Source organism: Ochotona princeps, chromosome 6, assembly GCF_030435755.1.
Source record: "Ochotona princeps isolate mOchPri1 chromosome 6, mOchPri1.hap1, whole genome shotgun sequence".
NCBI classification, from domain to species: domain Eukaryota; kingdom Metazoa; phylum Chordata; class Mammalia; order Lagomorpha; family Ochotonidae; genus Ochotona; species Ochotona princeps.
Window position 1 is genome coordinate 20,992,803 of NC_080837.1, and position 19,089 is coordinate 21,011,891.

The 19,089-nt window shown below is 43.8% G+C and overlaps 2 protein-coding genes across 2 annotated transcripts in view; both read left to right on the forward strand.

Annotated features, from left to right (window-relative positions):
- Positions 1–9,687, forward strand: part of ICE2 (interactor of little elongation complex ELL subunit 2) — a 50,517-nt gene extending 40,830 nt beyond the window's left edge. The window contains exon 16 of the mRNA XM_058665757.1: positions 9,577–9,687. Coding sequence (XP_058521740.1) covers positions 9,577–9,687 — 111 coding nt within the window. The remainder of the gene's footprint in view (positions 1–9,576) is intronic.
- The window catches only part of ANXA2 (annexin A2), a 66,799-nt gene continuing 57,381 nt past the window's right edge, over positions 9,672–19,089 (forward strand). Inside the window, exon 1 of the mRNA XM_058665758.1 lies at positions 9,672–9,692. The gene's annotated coding sequence lies outside the window, so the exon portion shown is untranslated. The remainder of the gene's footprint in view (positions 9,693–19,089) is intronic.

Consider the following 19,089-nt stretch of genomic DNA (forward strand, 5'->3'; position numbering starts at 1 on the left):
TCTGAAACCATTTGAGCAATTTTTGTATGTTACTTTGAAGTAATTATCACAGGCTAATAAAATTAATACTTTAAATGTCTTGGTGAGACTTTTAAGCAAAAAAATAAGCCTTTTGGCCTCTGAAACCACAAGTTAGAATTTTCCTTGTTGGGCAGCAACCATTTGCTTAAAATAAGGAAACCAGGGCCCAGCGTGGTAGCCTAGTGGTTGAAGTCCTCACCTTAAACGCACCCAGGATCCCATATAGGTGCTGGTTCTAGTCCTGGCGGCCCTGCTTCCCATCCAGCTCCCTGCTTGTGGCCTGGGAAAGCAGTAGAGCATGGCCCAAAGCCTTTGGACCCTGCACCCACATGGGAGACCTGGAAGAGGCGCCTGGCTTCAGATCGGCTCAGCTCCAGCCGTTGTGGCCACTTGGGAAGTGAACCATCAGACGAAAGATCTTATTCGCTCTCTCCTACTCTCTGTATATCTGACTTTCTGATAAAAATGAATAAATCTTTTTTAAAAAAAAGAAAAGAAAAGAAAAAGAAAGCCAGTTCTCTGATATAATGGATTTGATGAGAAGAGCTTCTGTTTCAGGCAGAAATGGGTGTGTTTTCCAGAGCGTATGGAATTGCTGCAACTGACCCGGTTAACATGTTCAGGCATGCACTGGTTTTCCTCATCCATACTGGTGAGTTGACATTCTCCAGGGCCACAGAGCAAAAAGGTATAATGAGGGGACAGGACCGTGGCATAGTACTCTAAACATTCGCCTGCAGTGTGGGTGCCAGTGTATGTCCCTGCTCCACTTCCAACCCAGCTTCCTGTTTGTGGCCTGGGAAAGTAGTTCAGAATGGCTCAAACCCTTGGACTGCTACACTGATGTGAAGAGACCCAGAGGAAGTTCCTGGCATTGGATCGGCTGAGCCAGTGTGGCCATTTAGGAAGTGAACCACTGGATAAAAGATCTTTGTTTCTCTTCTAACTCTGGCTTTCCAATAAAATAATAATCTTTTTAAAAGGGGGAGGGAGCAACATTAGCCAATTTTAATTATAGCCAATTTGTGCTTAAGAGATAAACCTGCTTAATTTTTATATTTCTGTTATTCAGTATGCACTAAAATTTTCAGGAAATATGTCATTTATAAAACATAGTCACAGTAAATATTTGCCTTTTGGGGGGTGTTTTCTGTGTTTTTGTTACAAGAAATCAGGCTGAAAATTATCAGATGTTTTAAGTAATAGTTGAAATTTTATAACTACCAAGTTATATCTATGTTTTAATTTGAGAGTTTGTGAAAATTTTTTAATTTCAAATGCATATAGCTATCTTCCACCCACTTGGGGAGTGAACCAGCAGATGGAAGATCTTGCTGTGTGTCTCCTTTCCTTCTCCGTAAATTTGCCTTTCCATTAAAAAAAAAAAAAATTCAGGCATTCAGTTCTCCCCAGGTGGCATCTCAACCACTGTCTCAAGTAACCAGTAACCTTTCCTTAAAATAGTTCTAAATAATAAGTCGTTGTCAGTACAAGTTGTCTTGGGTATTTTAATATATCACTTCCTCATTGAGCCATTTCCTTTCTTTAAAGTATTGAGCTATTTTTTAACTTTAAGTCATATCTGCATAATCCAGAAATGTTTCAGTTATGAATCATTTGGTCATGAGCCAAGGGAGAGGCTGAGGATGCCCTTGGCATTACGAGAGGGATGGACAGCGATTGCTTCAGGTTTCTCAGGGCCAGAGATGGGACTTTCTTTTTTTTTTTTAAACAGCTTTTTATGTTATACAGTGAAGTGTGTTCTTACATGTGACTGTTTTGAGTTAGCCAGACGTTAAATAGCTCTGATGATATATATAAAGCTAGCCTTCTGTTGGTGCTTAATGAAACCTTTATATATAATGTATTTCTGATTATGCCTAATTTTTCCTGATTTTTAGTAACAAGGACTTATAGTCAAGAATCTTTAATTGGCAGGCCTGGCACAATAGATTCGTGGTTAAATCCTTCCCTTGCACATGCCAGGATCCCATATGGGTACCGGTTTGTGTCTCAGCTGTTCCATTTCCTATCCAGCTCCCTGCCAGGGGCCTGGAAAGCAGTCGAGGACAGCCCAAAACTTGGAACCCTGCACCCACAAGGGAAACCCAGAAGAGTCTCCTGGCTTTGGATTGGCTCAGCTCTGGCTGTTGCGGCCACTTGAGGAGTAAACCAGCAGACAGAAGGTCTCTCTTTCTCTCCTCTCTATAAATCTAATTTGCCTTTCCAGTAAAAATAAATGTTTAAAAAAAATTTCTAAATGGCATTAACAATAGAAACAAAGGCATTTATTTAAAAATGTTACACATCAGGATGTTTACCTCAGTGGTAAATATTTAGTGTATAGATTACCTGGAGAGCAATTTAATTCAGTAAGCATAATGTATAGATTACCTGGAGAGCAATTTAATTCAGTAAGCATGTCGGTGTAACTGTGTTCCAGGCAATCAAAAGTAGCTGTCCACTGTTGCTCTCTCTTTTTTTTTTTTTTTTTTAGCTCTAACAATATTTGACTTACACAATGGATAAGGGCTTGTTTTTTTTCACCATTATCTAAATAGCAGATGCCTGATACAATGCCAGTTTGCAGTTTTTCCATAGCTACAAGTTGCAGACTATCAAGGATAGATTCTTTTTCTTTGGTGAGCTCATTTTGGTAGAGAACTCAATACTGATTCTTGGAGTATGGGTTTGTATGCTGTGTTTGTTATCTGTAATTTTCTGAGTAGTGAATTACCCAGGACTTGGCTACTTGAAATAAGTGTGCCATAGTTTCTGGGAGTTGGGAATCCATGTGGCACTCATCTAAGGCCCTCATCCAGCTGAAAGCTCCCAAAGATGCAATCTCAACGACTGAATGGCTGAAACAGCTGCTTCCGCACAGGTCCTCTCGTAGTGCAAGTAGGAGGCCTCTGTTACTGGCTGGCTGTGTTGGCAAGTCTCGGGGCTTTCCCTGCATTCCTCGCCATAGACCTGCTTGTGTGTCCTCAGAACAAGGCAGCTGGCCTACCTCAGTAGTCCAAGAGCAAGGAGGAAGCCATCAGGGCTTCTGAGTCTAGTCATGGAAACCAGACTTCGCTAGTTAGATGTGAGCCACTAAATTCACGCTCTGAATCAAGGAGTGTGAGAATTGTTGACACATTCTAAATCATCACCTAGGTTGTGAACATTTTCAATTTTAAAAAGGTTTTTTCTTGTCCTTTTTATTTGAAAGACAGTTACAGAGAGAGGAGGAGATACCAAGATCTTCTGTCCTCCGGTTCATTCCCTAAGTGGTTGCAATGGCAGCCAGGACCAGGAGTTTATTCCAGGTCTCCCATGTGAGTGCAGCAGGCCAAGCACTTGGATCATCTGCTGCTGCTTTCACAGACATTAGCCAGGGAGATGGATCAGAAGTGGAGCAGACAAGTGTCAAACCTGTTCTCATCACAGGTAGAGTGATGTAAAAGAATTGGGTTTAGAGTGGAGAGAAAAGAAAGGGTACCTTAAAATGTGTTCCTGGCAACTTGTTAAATCTAAGGCAGAGTTAGCTGTTTGTGTCCAAAGTAATGGAGCACTGCTAAGAGTCCTTGTTTTATCTGTAATGATTGAAATGAGAGCAAAGGAGGAGATGACTCAGAAGAAAATGAGTGAAATAAGGAAAGAGCCATGAATAGAGCCCTAGGAAAAGACTGTTATTAAAGTGGCTAACATGGAAGTCAGGCTTAGAAACTAAGTCTGGAATGTGTGATGGAAGCTGTGAAATTCCTCCCTGCCAGCTCATCAACACAACTTGCCTAAAAGAAATTAACCTGTTGATTTCCAGTTCTGCTTGGGTCCTGGGTTTGAATACCATGAACACTTTAGAGCTATAATAAAGCAGTATAATAAAGCAGGAACAGAGTGGAAAGAAGGGTGAGAAGACCATTTCTTTTTTTTTTTTTTAATATTACCTACATGTAAAATCTGTCCCTAATGGACACAAAGTAAAGGTATTTGCTGGGTTGCCCTTGCACATATATGGTACTATTGAATTTTCAGTTGAGATGTAGATACTAAGGGAGATGCATATCAATGACCCTTCCGCCTGTGGCTGATGTCCAAACTACTCACTGGTGTATCATGGCAGATACACAAATCATCTCTAGGATACAACTTCCTGAAGGAATCCAGGCCTGCTCCTGGTTTCTGGGATGGGTCACAAGATTGCTTCTCCAACATTCTCTCAGGGGTTTGCCTTAGATGTTTGCCTTCAGTATATGAGCTATTTAAAACTAATTATGCTGGGGAGCTGCAGGAGGGTTTTGTTTCTTTTTTTTTTTTTTTTTTTTAATGTTTTGTTTTGTTTTTGTTGGAAAGGCAAAGTTACAGAGGGAAGAAGAGATCTTCCATCCACTGGTTCACTCCCCAAATGGCCACAACAGCCAGAGTTGGGCCAGGCCGAAGCCAGAAGCCAGGATCATCTTCTAAGTCTCCCCTGTGGATGCAGGGGCCCAAGCACTTGGGCTGTCTTCTGCTACTTTCCCAGTTGAATTAACTGGGAGACAGGTCAGAAATGGAGCAGCCAAACTTCAAAGCACATGTATGGGACATCAATATTGCAGGAGGAGGCTTAACTTGCAACGCCAAATCATTAGCCCCCAAGGATTGTTTTTAATGGCTCTATTTTCATGATATAACCTGGTTGATGTTACAAGCAGAGTGGTCTTGCCAGAGCCTGAATACAAGTTGATTGTGTGTATGTGTGTTGTTAAGCAGGTTAGGGAAAGAAATCTTTCCTACACTCTATCCTAGCTTGTGCTTATGCAAAATTTATGGCTTAGCATATCCACGTTCATCTTAAGAATCAGGCATTGTGACATAGTGGAAAAGCTGCTGCCTGCAGCAATGACATTCCATATGGGTATCAATTGTAAATCCCAGCTGCCCCACTTCCAATCCTGCTAATGGCCTGGGAAAAGCAGCAGAAAATAATCCAAGTGTTCGGCCGCTATCACCTCCAAGCTGGAGACCAGGATGAAGCGCCTGACTTTGGCCTGGCCATTGCAGCCATCAGGGTAGTGAACCAGCAGTTGAAAAATCTTTCTCATTCTCTCACTGTATCACGCTCTCTCCTTCTCTCTCTAACTCTTTCAAATAAATAAATAAACGCTAAAAAAAAAAAAAAAAGGCCACTCGAGTAGGACAAAGCCACAGGCCACAGCAGAGCTGTGGGCTTCCATTCATGCAGTGTCCCAGCAGACTTTATAATCATACAACATGGCTCTCCTTACATGACTCTGCATGTGAGACTACATCTGCCAAAATGCATTATTACCCATCAAAACCTCGCCTGTTCTGTGCTGGATTGAGATATATTTTTGAGTGTCTATTGGGTGTTCTGCGTTATACTAATCTCAAGGAATTTAAAATTTAAATAAGGTTGGTTTCTACCTTAAGGATATTTCCTAATCTAGTCAGGAACGAAGTATGCATAATGAGCTGCAGTGCATACAGAATGTTCAAGTGACACAACACAAAGGTGTAAGCAGAGGGGACACCTGAATAGAAAGGCCTGGTAGAAGCAGCCTCTGATCTACTTGAAAGACAAGCAACACAGAGCATGAGCGCAAAGGAAGCAGACCATCACAGAGAAAGGGAAGAGTCAACCAGAAGGTGCTGATGTTCAGGTGGAGCGCTTATGCTGATGTAGAAGACATCAGGGTGGAAGGCAGCAGAGGATGGTTGAAGTTGAAAAGACAAGTTGGAGCTCAGGAGCCGAAAGCATAGAATGTCACCTTCAGTCCCATTTGATTCCAAAGGCAAGGAGACTTTGAGGGTTTTCTGAATCGATCTCATTCAGATGGAAATAGAATCAATCTCATGAAGGCTATAAGTTACAGAATTATTTAAAGAGGAGACCAACGGACGGCAAGGAGGTGTTAACTGCACGAACAGAAGGTGGATGGGAAAGGTTTAGATTGGCACTGCACAGAAAAGCGGGCTGTGTCAGATGTGACCATCCCCTTTAGGAATACTTCTCCCTGCATCACTGCCTCACACGTGGGTGAGAGACAATGTGCTGGCTATCGGCAATACAAAGATGAATTAAAAGATCTAATTTTCAAGTGTTTCAAGACTCATCATGGGAGGAGCCAGTCCTGTAAGCAAGTACCAAAAAAAAAAACCAACCATTTTATTGGAATTAGCTTATGTCACAAGTAATTTTCATGAGACAAGAGTTGCAGAAAGCATCTCATCAGTTGGTTGAAACTTGAGCAAAAAACCATAAGACAAATGGATACAGCAAGTGATTGCAGTGACAACTGAAGTGTTTAGCTTAAGTATGTCACTGATTTATACTGTTTAAAGTAGGAATTGCATGAAAACATAATATGTTAATGGAAAAATCAAGTGGATGTTCTATGAAATACTGAAATATATGAGCCTACAACTTAGGAGAGAGAAGTCTAGAAGTCTAGTTAGTACAGTAGGAAAAGTAGGATCGGTATGTCTAAGACCAAACCTTTCTTCCTCACTGTGTGTCAGATGTATCCCCATTCAAAATTCCTATGTTGGAGACTATCCCTGTTGCAACATTGTCGAAGTTATAGCCTCCCAAAGGTGTTCACGTCATGAAGTGGTTTGTTGGAGTGGATTTTTCCTCTCCTGCCCTTTCTTTGCAGCCCTTTCTTTTGCCCTCCTGACTGCTACAGTGTGAGGAAACAGTAGTAAGGCTCACTCCAGATGTTAGTACTTGATTTTGAACTTCACGGCCCACAACTCTGAGGGCTACATTTGCATCCTTCGTAAATCACCAATGTGTGGTATTCTGTTACATTAGTACAAAAGGACTATTACCCTCCTCTCCCCTGCAGTGGCTGCCAAGGCCTTGGGAATTTAGTTAAATCCCAGTTAGTTGAGCAAATGGATACACTGAAAATAGGGGGAATAAGGAAAACAATACACTGTGTTATTGGATTAGAACTGGAAGCATCAGAATAAAGCGATGATATTCAGAGTACACATGGAGAAAGAGATGGAGAGATGCCTGTCTGTTTGATACTTGCCGACAAGGCCTAGAACCAGTGACACTTGTTAGCAATGAACACACGTAGATGACAAATCTTGGTTTTCTAATTCCCATTCCTTACTCATAGGAACCAGAACTTCTACAGAAAACAACGACAAAATAAGTGACTAAGAGAAAATATGAAATGTACCTGGAACATCATGTTAAGCCAGAGAATTATGGGGATGTATCAGGGAATGATGGGAACGTATCAGAACACAGCAACTAGAATCAAGAAGGGCCCAGATCTGAGGAAAGTGAGGCATTGAAGGATGACAGTAAGGTGCTGTAATTTTTGAGTAAAGTAAGACGCCACGGCCATGAAGAATAAATGAATCCATGAGGAAGAAGGAAGCATTCCATTCTGCAGTAGAACACTGACTGGTAGTCAGGTGAAGTAAGAAAAATCATCACTTCACCTGACTACCAGTCAGTGTTCTACTGCAGAATGGAATGCTTCCTTCTTCCTTCAATGCCTCACTATAATTCTATAATTCTGTCCTTCAAACAAACAAAAGACAAGGAGAGAAGAGGAGAAGACACAAGGGAAGGACAAAATAGCAATCAAGGCCAATGTGATGGTGCAGCCAGGTAAACCCTGCCTGCAGCACCAACATCCCATATGGACACTGTTCTAGTCCCAGCTGCTCTACTTCCAATCGGTGCCCTGTTAATGGCCTGAGAAAACAGTGGAGGATGGCCCAAGTCCTTGGGTTTCTATACCCATGTGGGAGACCTGGAAAAAGCTCCTGGCTGTTTGCTTCTTTGGACCTCCTCAGCTCTGGCCTTTGGGGCCATTTGGGGAGTAAATCAGAGGATGGAAGATCTTTATCTTTCCATTTCCCTCTTTGATACTCTGAATTTCAAGTAAAATAAATCTTTAAAAAAAAGAAAAACAAAGAAGGAAAAACAATTGATAAGAGCCAGCATTCCCCTATGAGTGCCTGTTGAAGTTGTAGCTGCTTCTCTTCCAATCCAGCTCCCTGTTAATGCAGCTGAAAAAAGCACCAGCAAATGCCCAGATATTTCCATTTCTGCCATCCACTTGGAAGGCCCAGATGGAGGTCCAGATTACTGGCTTGCAACCAGATGAAATACCTGTCTCTGTGTCTCTCTCACTGTCACTCTGCCTTCCAAATAAATGAAAAATAAACCTTAAAAAGGATAAAACTTAGAGTTTGTAGATTAGTTGATAGTGATATAGCAGTGTTCATTTCCTGTGTGTGATTTGATGTGTCTGCACAATGTTCTATGTTTAGGAAAGACACACCAAAGCATACACTGGTTATAGGACATTATATTTGTAAAAACATAATTCTCACAATTTCATGTAAGACGATGCCCATATGTGATCCTGGCACTTGCGAAGGGAGGATTAGGCAATGGAGCCATTGCACCGGGCCAAACAAATGGATCTTAATCACTTGGTCATTTTTTCTGGACCTATGTTTCATTATCTGTTGAAAACATCCGAGTGGGACCCAGCACAGCAGCCTAGTGACTAAAGACCTTGCCTTGCAGGTGCTGGGATCCCATATAGGCACCAGTTTGTGTCCTGGCTTTACCACTTCCTTTCGGCTCCATGCTTGTGGCCTGGGAACGCAGTAGAAGATGGCTGAAAGCCTTGGGACCCTGAACCTGCATGTGAGTTCTGGAGGAAACTCCTGGTTCCTGGCTTCGGATCGACTCAGTTCTGACTGTTGGCAGCCATTTGGATAGTGAACCAGCAGAAGAGGATATTTCTATCTCTCATTCTCCCTTTAAATCTGACTTTTTAATGAAAATAAATACATCTTTAAATAAAAAGAAAATGGAATTTAAAAAGAGAGTAGCAGATGCAGTACAAATTCAGCTCAGTTTTAAAAGCTGGGATGATTGTTATTTCAAAACCTCAAGCATTCTATGAAGCACCCCAAACCTGCCTAGACCTGAAGACATGGTCTGGGCTTCTCCCTGGGGCAGTGCCAACACTCAGCTAAAGCTTATCTCTTATCAAAGCAAGAGTCCTGTGTCCAATCACTGGCGTGCTGCTCTTTTATTTGCCTCACTATCTGCAGGGAATGTTCCCTCGTGCCAGGTAAACATAAGTCAACTGCAGCTTGGCAAACCGGTCTTGCAACACGCCTCAGTCCGACTTCAACTTAGTGAAGCTATTAGGGGCCTGAGCGTCTCAATTTTCATTCCAAATTCTTGGCCCCCACATAGATCAGAATTCAACACAGATGTCAAAAGGGAACACACACAAGTGAGAACTTGATTTATTTAAGAGAGACTGAGTGAATACACAGGCATGCAAGAGTGTGAGCAATCCCACACTGAGAGATGTCCATCATGGATGGGTCAGCAAGGGAGGAGTCCAGAGATGGATCCAGAAGCCAGAAAGCAGAAGGGTGCTGTACTGTGCTATCAGTTCCTTTTATGAGGTAGGGGTGGTTCCATACTTGAATTTCCCAACACAGTGGAGATGAGTGTGTGTGCTGTGGACCTTAACTTCCACATGGCCATCGTGTGTCTCCTCCCTCCAGGTCCCTGAGGAGACACGGTTGCATCATGGGAAAATGGGCACTCTGGATTGCCGGGGAAGGAGGTGGAATTCCAATTGCAGGAACTTTACAGAAATCATGAAAAACAGCTGACACAGGTATTCCTGCCTAATCTTCTGCCTACTCCCCCCCCCCCCAAGCATAACTGAAACTCTAATATGTTTTTCATTTAACCTGCTGGATGAAACTGCAAATAAATAAAGAGAACACTGTGTCCAGGAGCAGTGTCGATGACTACACAGTCCTTGCTAAGGTAATAGTCACATTCACTCCGAAGTTTTCTTTCTTTTTTTTTGTAAGATTATTTTTTGACTCAGATATACAGAGAGGAGGAGAGACAGAGAATAAGATCTTCCATCTGATGATCCACTCCCCAAGTGGCCACAATGGCTAATCTGAAACCAAGAACCTGGAGCTTCCTCCAGGTCTCCCACGTGGGTGCAGGGTCCCAAGGATTTGGGCTGTCCTCAACTGCTTTCCCAGGCCACAAGCACGGAGCTAGGTGAGAAGTGGATTAGAACTGGTGCCTATATGAGATCCCAGCACGTGCAAAGCAAGGTCTTTAGTCACTAGGCTACTGTGCTGGGTTCCACTCGGTTTTCAACAGATAATGAGACATAAGTCCAGGAAAAAAAAAAAAAAAAAGACCAAGTAATTAAGATCCATTTGTTTGGCCCAGTGCAATGGCTCCATTGCCTAATCCTCCCTTCGCAAGTGCCAGGATCACATATGGGCATTGGTTTGTGTCCCGGCTGATCCACTTCTCTTCCAGCTCCCTGCCTGTGGCCTGGGAAAGTAGTGGAGGATGGCCCAAAGCTTTGGGACCCTGCCCGCGTAGGAGACCAGGAGGAAGTTCCTGGCTCCTGGCTTTGGATTGCTTAGCTCCAGCCATTGTGGCTGCTTAGGGAGTAAACCAGTAGATGAAAGATCTTTCTCTCTGTCTCTGTGTATATCTGTCTTTCCTATAAAACTAAATAAGTCTTTTAAAAAATCCATTTGTTTCATTGAAGGAGAAAATTAATAGTTTTGTATAAAAAGAAATAGAGTGCTTTCTGTGTCCACTGTATAATTCACGGAATTAGTGTTTTACTATTAATTATTTAGTCATGGGTTGTAGCAAAAGGCAAATAGCACTTTCACTATTTTGAAAAACACGTTTCTTGCAAATCGAATGGCTTCCCTCTACCTCACCAAAAATGATGTGATTAGGATTCCCAAGTGCAACAAGGGCCAGAAGCTTCTGTCCAGCTCCAGTCTGCAGCCTTATAGAGTTGCATGCTTGGAAATCAGAAGGGATACAGTGAGAGAAATTGTAAACTCCAGGATGTTAGACGTGATTGTCTCTGGATGGATGTGAATGTTGGGAGGCTAATAAAGTGGTAGGTCAGGCCCTAATTCAGTCTGGCTTTTTGTAATGCTCTACTGCAGTGCCTGAAAACTTTTACCATTCAGGAGCAAGGGCACAGTACCTCAGTAAGTGCCTAAGGCCAAAATGTCATTTTGCATACAAAGAAGTGCTGAAGCTTTCTGTCAGCCAAGCCAGAGCCAGGAGCAGGCATGGCCTCCCAGGAGGCCAGCGCTAGAGTTGCTTCACATCCAGCAGTGGGGAAGTCTTTTGGAACACAATAGTCAGCTGCCGCGTGGAGAGGAAGAGCAGTGTGGGGAGGTTGACTCTAGACAAGAGAAGTGTGAAGGGGTTTGAGTGGCAGATGTCGTGGGCCCAGGGCTGGAGTTTGTTGGAACAGACCGTGAACAGAGGAAGAGAACAGAGGCAGTCTCAACTCCACCATTTGCTAAGGCTGCGTGCCTCCCCTCTTTAAGCTTTTGGTCTTTCATCTGTGAAACCTGGATGTGAATGTACGGTCAGTAATGCATAGAAAAGCTCTTTTTAAGTGTCTAGTCACCGAATCAATGTGAAATATTTGCGGAGCGAATCAGTGAGAGCTGTCATTTGAGCTAAAACTTGAAAGGAGCTTGCCAGACTGGACAGGCAGTGTCAAGCTGAGCAACAAGGTCTCTTCAGTGTTGCTGAGGTCATCCGGGGAGGCTAAGGTCTGGCCATGGAGCCTGTGGGAAATGGGACCAACACCGGAGAAGACTTGGGACTGAAAATTCCTGCATGCGTTGGTGAGGACTGTGGGTGCCACCCTGAGATGCAATGCTCTGAAGCACATTAGGATGAGGTGGGATATAGGATGAGCAGTAGCACTCCCACCAAGGACAGCATGGCTGTAATAAGGTAGAACTGAGGGCGAGGCAAGATGCAGACTGGAGAGGTCCGTGGACGCTGTTGCTCCACTTCATCTTCAGGTGACCCTGTTCTAGTGTCCTTGGTGAGCATTTCACCACCCAGGCTTCCGTGATACCGAGTATGCCCGCCATGTTCGTGAGAACTCGGCTGGCCGCTGCAGCGAGATGGAAGATGCCAATCCTAAAAGTGGACTGAAGTGAGCAGGAGAATAACAGTGTGGTGCCTACTGCAGACCCTGGAATTAGGAGAAAGGTCATAATCGCCCAAGAAAGTTGCTTAGAAAATAATAAATGTTTGATATTCTATTTTTTGCCTAGTTGGCACCTCTCCTAAGTGTTTTGAAACCCGGGCTCTGGGGTACAGGAAAGAAGAACAAAGGGAACCTGGCAGGTGAACTCAGGTGCTTGAATGAAAACCCAGGGGTCCTGCAATGGGCTGTGATGGGACCTCCTTCCTAGGTTGTTTTCACATGTATGCTGGTTTTAGGTTGATATTTAAATATTCAAAATAGATGCTGCAGCCTTGAAAGAAACGATTGAACTACACTAACTGGAACTAGATAGTAATATGGTGGTCTGTATTGCCAGCCCAAGGGAATCCCAGGCCATGCCACCCCGCCCCTTCTCAGCTTGATATTAAGAATATGAAGCTGTGCCTGGCATTGTGGTGCAGTAGACTAAGCTACCACTTAACACACTGGCATCTCATATGAGGGTACTGGCTTGAGTCCCAACTTTGCCACTTGTAATCCAGCATCTCTGATGCTACAACTAATATGATGATGACCCCAGTGCTCATGCTTCTGCCACCCATCTGGGAGATCTGGATGGAGTTCCAGGCTCCTGGCTCAGCATGGTCCAGCTGTGGCTGTTGTGGCCATTTGAGAAATGAACCAGCAGATGGAAGATCTGTCTTTTTCTCACTATATATGTATTTGTGTGTATGTGTGTGTGTATACGTTTTATATACTGCAAATACATGTTCTAATATATAAATAAACATAAAAATTCCCAATCCATAAAAACAAAGAAATATTTTAAAAAGGGCATGAAGTCTTCATGTAATCTTTTTAGCAATAATGGACAGATCACTTCATTATGTACTTAATTTATTGCCAGGCTAGGTTAAAGGAAGACTAACAGAAGCGCTATGAACTATCTGAAAACATCATTTCTACTTGTGAAAGAAGAGTAGCCACAGCCCCATGAGAATGACTGCCCTTAGTGGGCGTGATGATGGAGGGCAGGCAGAGGGGGTCTCTCACCTAAGCCACAGCCACTAGCTCTGCATCTTCTCCTCTTCAGAAGTCCACATTTGCTCCAGCCATCCAGAATGCCTACCAGCATACTACTGACTCCGAAAGAGTAAGGAGGTGAATGGTGGTAACTCATTGCCATCCCAAACCCACACGGTGCTGAGGTCATTCAGTGAAAACTGTCACACATTTGGCCTGCTCCCTGGCTCAGAGCAGCACTGGGTCTTGCACCTTCTTTTTCGACATGTCAGTGTGTTAATTATTCAGAGAAGTATCATCATCCAAAAAAAATTGAATTTCTGACCACCATATGTTTGGACATTTTGATTCCCCTCGCCTGAGCTGGTATTACAGGAGTTAGTATTTACTTTCTCAGGAACTATAAAATCCAGATGAGACTGATACCTGCTTCATCTCAGAATGAACTAATTTCCCGTAAGACCAGAAAACGGGATCCTGCTGGCGTTATGGAATGACGTTGTCAAATGAGAGCCTGGTTACGGCAGTGTGTGTTTTCAACTCCAGTCCTGCGGTAGTTTCCTAATCTATGCCCACCTTGCCACCAGCCACGGCTCCCAGTGCCGCCAGGTACTCCTCCAACTCTCAGCTGGGATTAGCCTTTGACTTTGAGAGAAATAGTAAAGAGGAGTTCCCAAGATACTCTCACAGGGCCAGTCATAGAGCCATCGTTGATCTTTTTTTTTTTTTTTAAAGATTTATTCATTTTATTACAGCCAGATATACAGAGAAGGAAAGACAGAGAGGAAAATCTTCCGTCCGATGGTTCACTCCCCAAGTGAGCCGCAACAGGCCGATGCGCACCAATCCGAAGCCGGGAACCAGGAACCTCTTCCAGGTCTCCCACGCAGGTGCAGTGTCCCAATGCATTGGGCCATCCTCCACTTCTTTCCCAGGCCACAAGCAGGGAGCTGGATGGGAAGTGGAGCTGCCGGGATTAGAACCGGCACCCATATGGGATCCCGGGACTTTCAAGGCGAGGACTTTAGCCGCTAGGCCACGCCGCTGGGCCCAAGCCATCGTTGATCTTATCACCAGTCACATACCTTCTCCGGTGAGTGCCCAATCCTGTACGTCAGTTGTTATACCAGATGGCTTCTTTAAAAAGACAGCACACCTCTGAGCATTGCTGTTTCCTGCCAATGTAGACTGCACTGTTGTACATTGCATTTCCCCTTTTATAGCTATGAAATGACTTCAAACAAATATGACTAACTATGGATGGACTGGCCTAGTGGACTGGCTTCCTTTCTTTGTCTAATGGTTAACTACTCAGGCAGGATTAGTCATTCTCACAGTGCTTGCTTGGCACTTTGATTTCATCTCTGATATGCCTGTCAAATTAATAATTACTTATTGACTTCCAGTACACCATGAGGACTAGTTACTCTTTCTTATTCCCCACCATAACTGGTATACAGTCCTCCCCTCATGTCTGGCATTGAGTGGATGCTTTGATGCTTGTTAAATTGAATGACTTTTGTTTTAAGAGTTCCTGGATTGGGCCCGGCGGCGTAGCCTAGTGGCTAAAGTCCTTGCCTTGAAAGTCCCGGGATCCCATATGGGCGCCGGTTCTAATCCCGGCAGCTCCACTTCCCATCCAGTTCCCTGGCCTGGGAAAGCAGTAGAGGACGGCCAAATGCATTGGGACCCTGCACCCGCGTGGGAGACCCAGAGGAGGTTCCAGGTTCCCGGCTTTGGATCGGCGCGCACCAGCCCATTGCGGCTCACTTGGGGAGTGAATCATCGGACGGAAGATCTTCCTCTCTGTCTCTCTTCCTCTCTGTATATCTGGCTGTAATAAAATGAATAAATCTTTAAAAAAAAATTGTTCCTGGATTGGCGTATTTCAGTTAGTTTCTGGCAGCTTTTTTTTCTAGGTGATCAAAACCAACTAGGTTTCCATCTGTGCTAAAATAAGAACTTCTTTACCAATGTCACAGAAAAATGCTTATAAAATGTGAAATGACTGGCATTGTGGCACAGTAAGTTAAGCTGCCCTCTACAGTGTTGAATTCTATATTGAGTGCCAGTTCAAGTCCCAGCTACTCTGCTTCAGATCCAATTTTCTGCTCATGTGTTCAATAGAGGAAGCTGATCCAAGTTGTGGGGCTCCTACCGCCCACATGCGGGAACCATGTGGATTCTAGATTCTTGGCTTCTGCTTGATCTAGTCCTGGCCATTGTGGCCATTTGAGGAGTGAACCAGCGGATGGAAGATTATCCACCCCCACCCCGTCACTCCTGTCCCTGTCATTCTGCCTTTCAAATAAACACACAAATAAATAAACCCTTAAACAAGTCATACATGAAGAAGTTCAGGCCATTGAAAACTGCACAAGAGAAATGGGTGCAAATAGTTGTAGTTTTAGGTTAGAAGGAGGCTGGATGACTTTTTACCATCCTCCTACAATCCTGATGGTTTTTCCCAGACTCCCTCCCCTTCCTTTCATCTACAATATCATAGAATACTGGAATTGTTTTTTGTTTTTTTTTCACCCCACCCTAGTTGCTATAGCAGATGAATCATGGAAACCAGGGAAGGGAAAGACCCATGACATCAGTTGGTTCATCTCCAAATTAAGGAATAGAGCACCAGGAGTTGGGGAAGACCAACCACTCATTTTCAATGATGGAAGAAAAAGTCGCAGTGGTATCTGATGAGAGCTGCTCAGCATCGCCTTGTGCTTCCAACGGTGTCCCACACTAGGATGAAGAGCAACCAGCATGCTTACCAACAACCCCAGGGAAACCAGATGCCACAGGACCTGGAGTTGAACTAAAAATCAACCGCTTGAGTCATAAACTTGCATCATGAAACTTTTACTGATGTTCTTAATTGAATTTTGCAGAATTCTGTTTTAGCAAAATCTTAACAATTGGTTTTTTAAAAAAGATATGTTATGCATTTGAAAGACAGCAAATGTTACATAGAAAGGGAGAGAGACCTTCCACTCACTTGTTCACTCCCTACATCACCACAGCAGCAAGGTGGAACTGGGTAAGATCAAAGCCGGGGCTTGGAATACCATCCAGGTCTCTCACGTGGGTGTCAGGGGTCCATGCCAGTGTTGGGACCATCTTCTGAAGGTTCATTAACAGGAAGCTATGTTGGCAGTGGAACAGCTAGGAGTCAAAGTAGCACTCAGGGGATGCTTGCCTTGGAGGCAACAGCTCAACCTGCTGTGCTGCACTGCCTACCCCGGAGTCTTACTCATTTATGAGCTAGCAAAGAACTAACAGATGATCTGGACCAAACTGTGCGGTCTCCTGGATGCTAAGATTGAGGCGGTAAGAAATGCCAGGTATGCTTAGGTACTGCCCTCCCATCTAATTCTGGTCTCTATGGTAACCACAGCATTGCCCCTTCCCAGCACTCTCCTCCACTGTCATGTTCTTCTCTTGTCTTCCTATTCTTTTCACATTTGCACTGTTATTTAGAGCAATGGCAGAGATAATGTCTTATCCATGCAAGCTATCACTCTAGTAGCAAGCCTGACCCTTCTGCCCCTAGGAACTGCACAGTCAAGTTCATGCAGTGGTAATGCCAATCTTCCTCGCTTCCCGCCTGCTTGTTTGTCTTCTGGCTACGGAGCCTCGGTGTTCTGTCCTGTCCAGAGTTCACTGTTGTCTATTAGACTTTTTAACAGCTCCCAGTGTCCTTGGCTCCTCTCCGGGTTAGCCTTACTCAAGCTCTCCCACAGCCACTCCCTTTGTGCCGGTTCTGGCCTCTTAGTCGCAATTCTGTCTCCCTGCTTTGCCAATGCTCTTCAGCAGAATGGGGAAGAATGTTGCAGCCTGTGAATAGGAAGAGCATAAGGGTTTTCCCATGCATCTCTCTTCTTGGAGACTCCCGTCTGTTGCCTTATGTAGTTTTCTAAAAATCTTAGCCCAAGTTCATTTGATTAGAAATCTAGGGGCCGGCATTGTGGTGCTGCAAATTGAGGAATTGCCTGTGTCACCAACACCCTATGTGAGCACAAGTTTGAGTTGTGGTGGTTCCATTTCTGATCTAGCTAATGTTAACACACCTGTGGTAAAAAAAAAAAAAATATATATATGTAGTTTTATGACTCATACTTCATTTAGAAATCCTCTTGTTCCTTCCCTGGGAATAGATAAAATTTGCTTTAGTTTAGCACTAACCATGTGCAGGTTCCAGCTCCCTGCCTGTGGCCTGAGAAAGTAGCAGAGGAGGCCCCATAGCCTTGGGACTCTGCACCTGTGTGGGAGATCTAGAGAAAGCTCCTGGCTGCTGGCTTTGGATCAGCTCAGCAGCCACTGTTGTGGCTATCTGGAGAGTGAACCAGTGGATGGAAGATCTGTCTCTCCTTCTCCCTGTAAATGTGCCTTTCCAATAAAAGTAAATAAATCTTAAACAAAGCCAAAACAAACAAAGGAAAAACCTCATAGTTTTGAGATGAACAACCGAACTAGAGAGCTTGGGTGATTTGTCCAAGCACACCCGATCTGTACAGGAGCTGGACCGGGAAGCCCTGTTTCCTGAGTTCTGTGGTGCTTAGCAGGGTATCCAGCAGCAGAGTCCAATTCCACAAAGCCAGATCATAAATGTGGGGGGCCTGTGCAAGGGAGCCCCACACAGTGCAAGGCCCAGGAAGCCAAGGAACATGGAACTCGTGGTGTGATGGCGCCACTTGACACATAAACTGTCAGTGCCCTGTGAGATAAAAGATGAAGTCGAACAGTTCAAAGGTTGTTTGCATAAGGAATTGTACTCCTCGCTTCCTGTAAACCTTTTTCCACAAGTTCTCTTCTTTGTTATATTCATTTGCTTAGCAAACATTTTATTCTTTTTATGTTCTAGGAAATATGTGAGCATTAGCCTTGCTCAATCATAGGTTATGATTAGAAAAGTCAAAATCAAATTTTCCTCATTTATAGATGCTTTATTACCATATTTCCCTAAATACACATAGAAAATATGACAACAAAGATTTAAGTTTTTCCCAAAGCCTGGAGCAGGACGTCAGAATCTTAAAATGCCAAAAAGTAAACATTTTCACTAGCTCTGTGTCTTCATTCCTCTTTTTTTTAAAATAAAGATTATTTTTTACTTGAAAGTCAGAGTTATAGAAAGAGGGAAAGATAGCAAGCTCTTCCATCCACTGCTTCACTCCCCAAATGAGCACAGTGGCTGGAGCTGGATTGGTTTAAAGCCAGGAGCTAGCAGCTCCTTTTGGGTCTCCGACATAGGTAGCAGGGCGCAAGCACTTGGTGGATCTTCCACTGCCTTCCCAGGTGCATTATCAGGGAGCTGGCTCAGACGTACAGCAGCAGGGACTCATCTGATATGGGATATCAATGATGTGAGTGGAGGCATAGCTCAGCCACTGCACCAGCCCTTCCTGTTTGAGAGCAGATATTCTGTACCAAAGTATTTGTATATAAAATGTACAAAATGGAGTGGCTGGCTGGTTAATTCAGTTGGTTAGAGCATGGTGCTGATAAAATGTACAAAATGGAGCAGAAAATGTGACTTGAAGAATAATAAGAGCTGATAAAATTTGAAATAGTCCTCCTCTAACTAGTCAACCTAGAAAATCACTATACAATGAAATAAGAACCAAAATGCTTATAAGAGATGAGTGATTGGGCCCTGTGCAGTAGCATAGTGACTAAAGTCCTTGCCTTGTATGTGCCGAGATCCCATATAAATGCTGATTCTGTTCCTAGCAGCTCCACCTCCCATCCAGCTCCCTGCTTGTGACCTGGGAAAGCAGTTGAGGACAGCCCAAAGCCTTGGGACCCTGCACCCATGTGGGAGACCTGGAAGAAGCTCCTGGCTCCTGGCTTTGGCTCAGCTCCGGCCGTTGCGGCCACTTGGGGAGTGAACCAGCAAACAGAAGATCTTTCTTTCAATATATCTTCTTTTCCAATAAAAATAAGTCTAAAAGAAAAAAAAAAGAACTGAGTGATCTTGATGGGGAGAACATTTGTACCCTAATCAGTC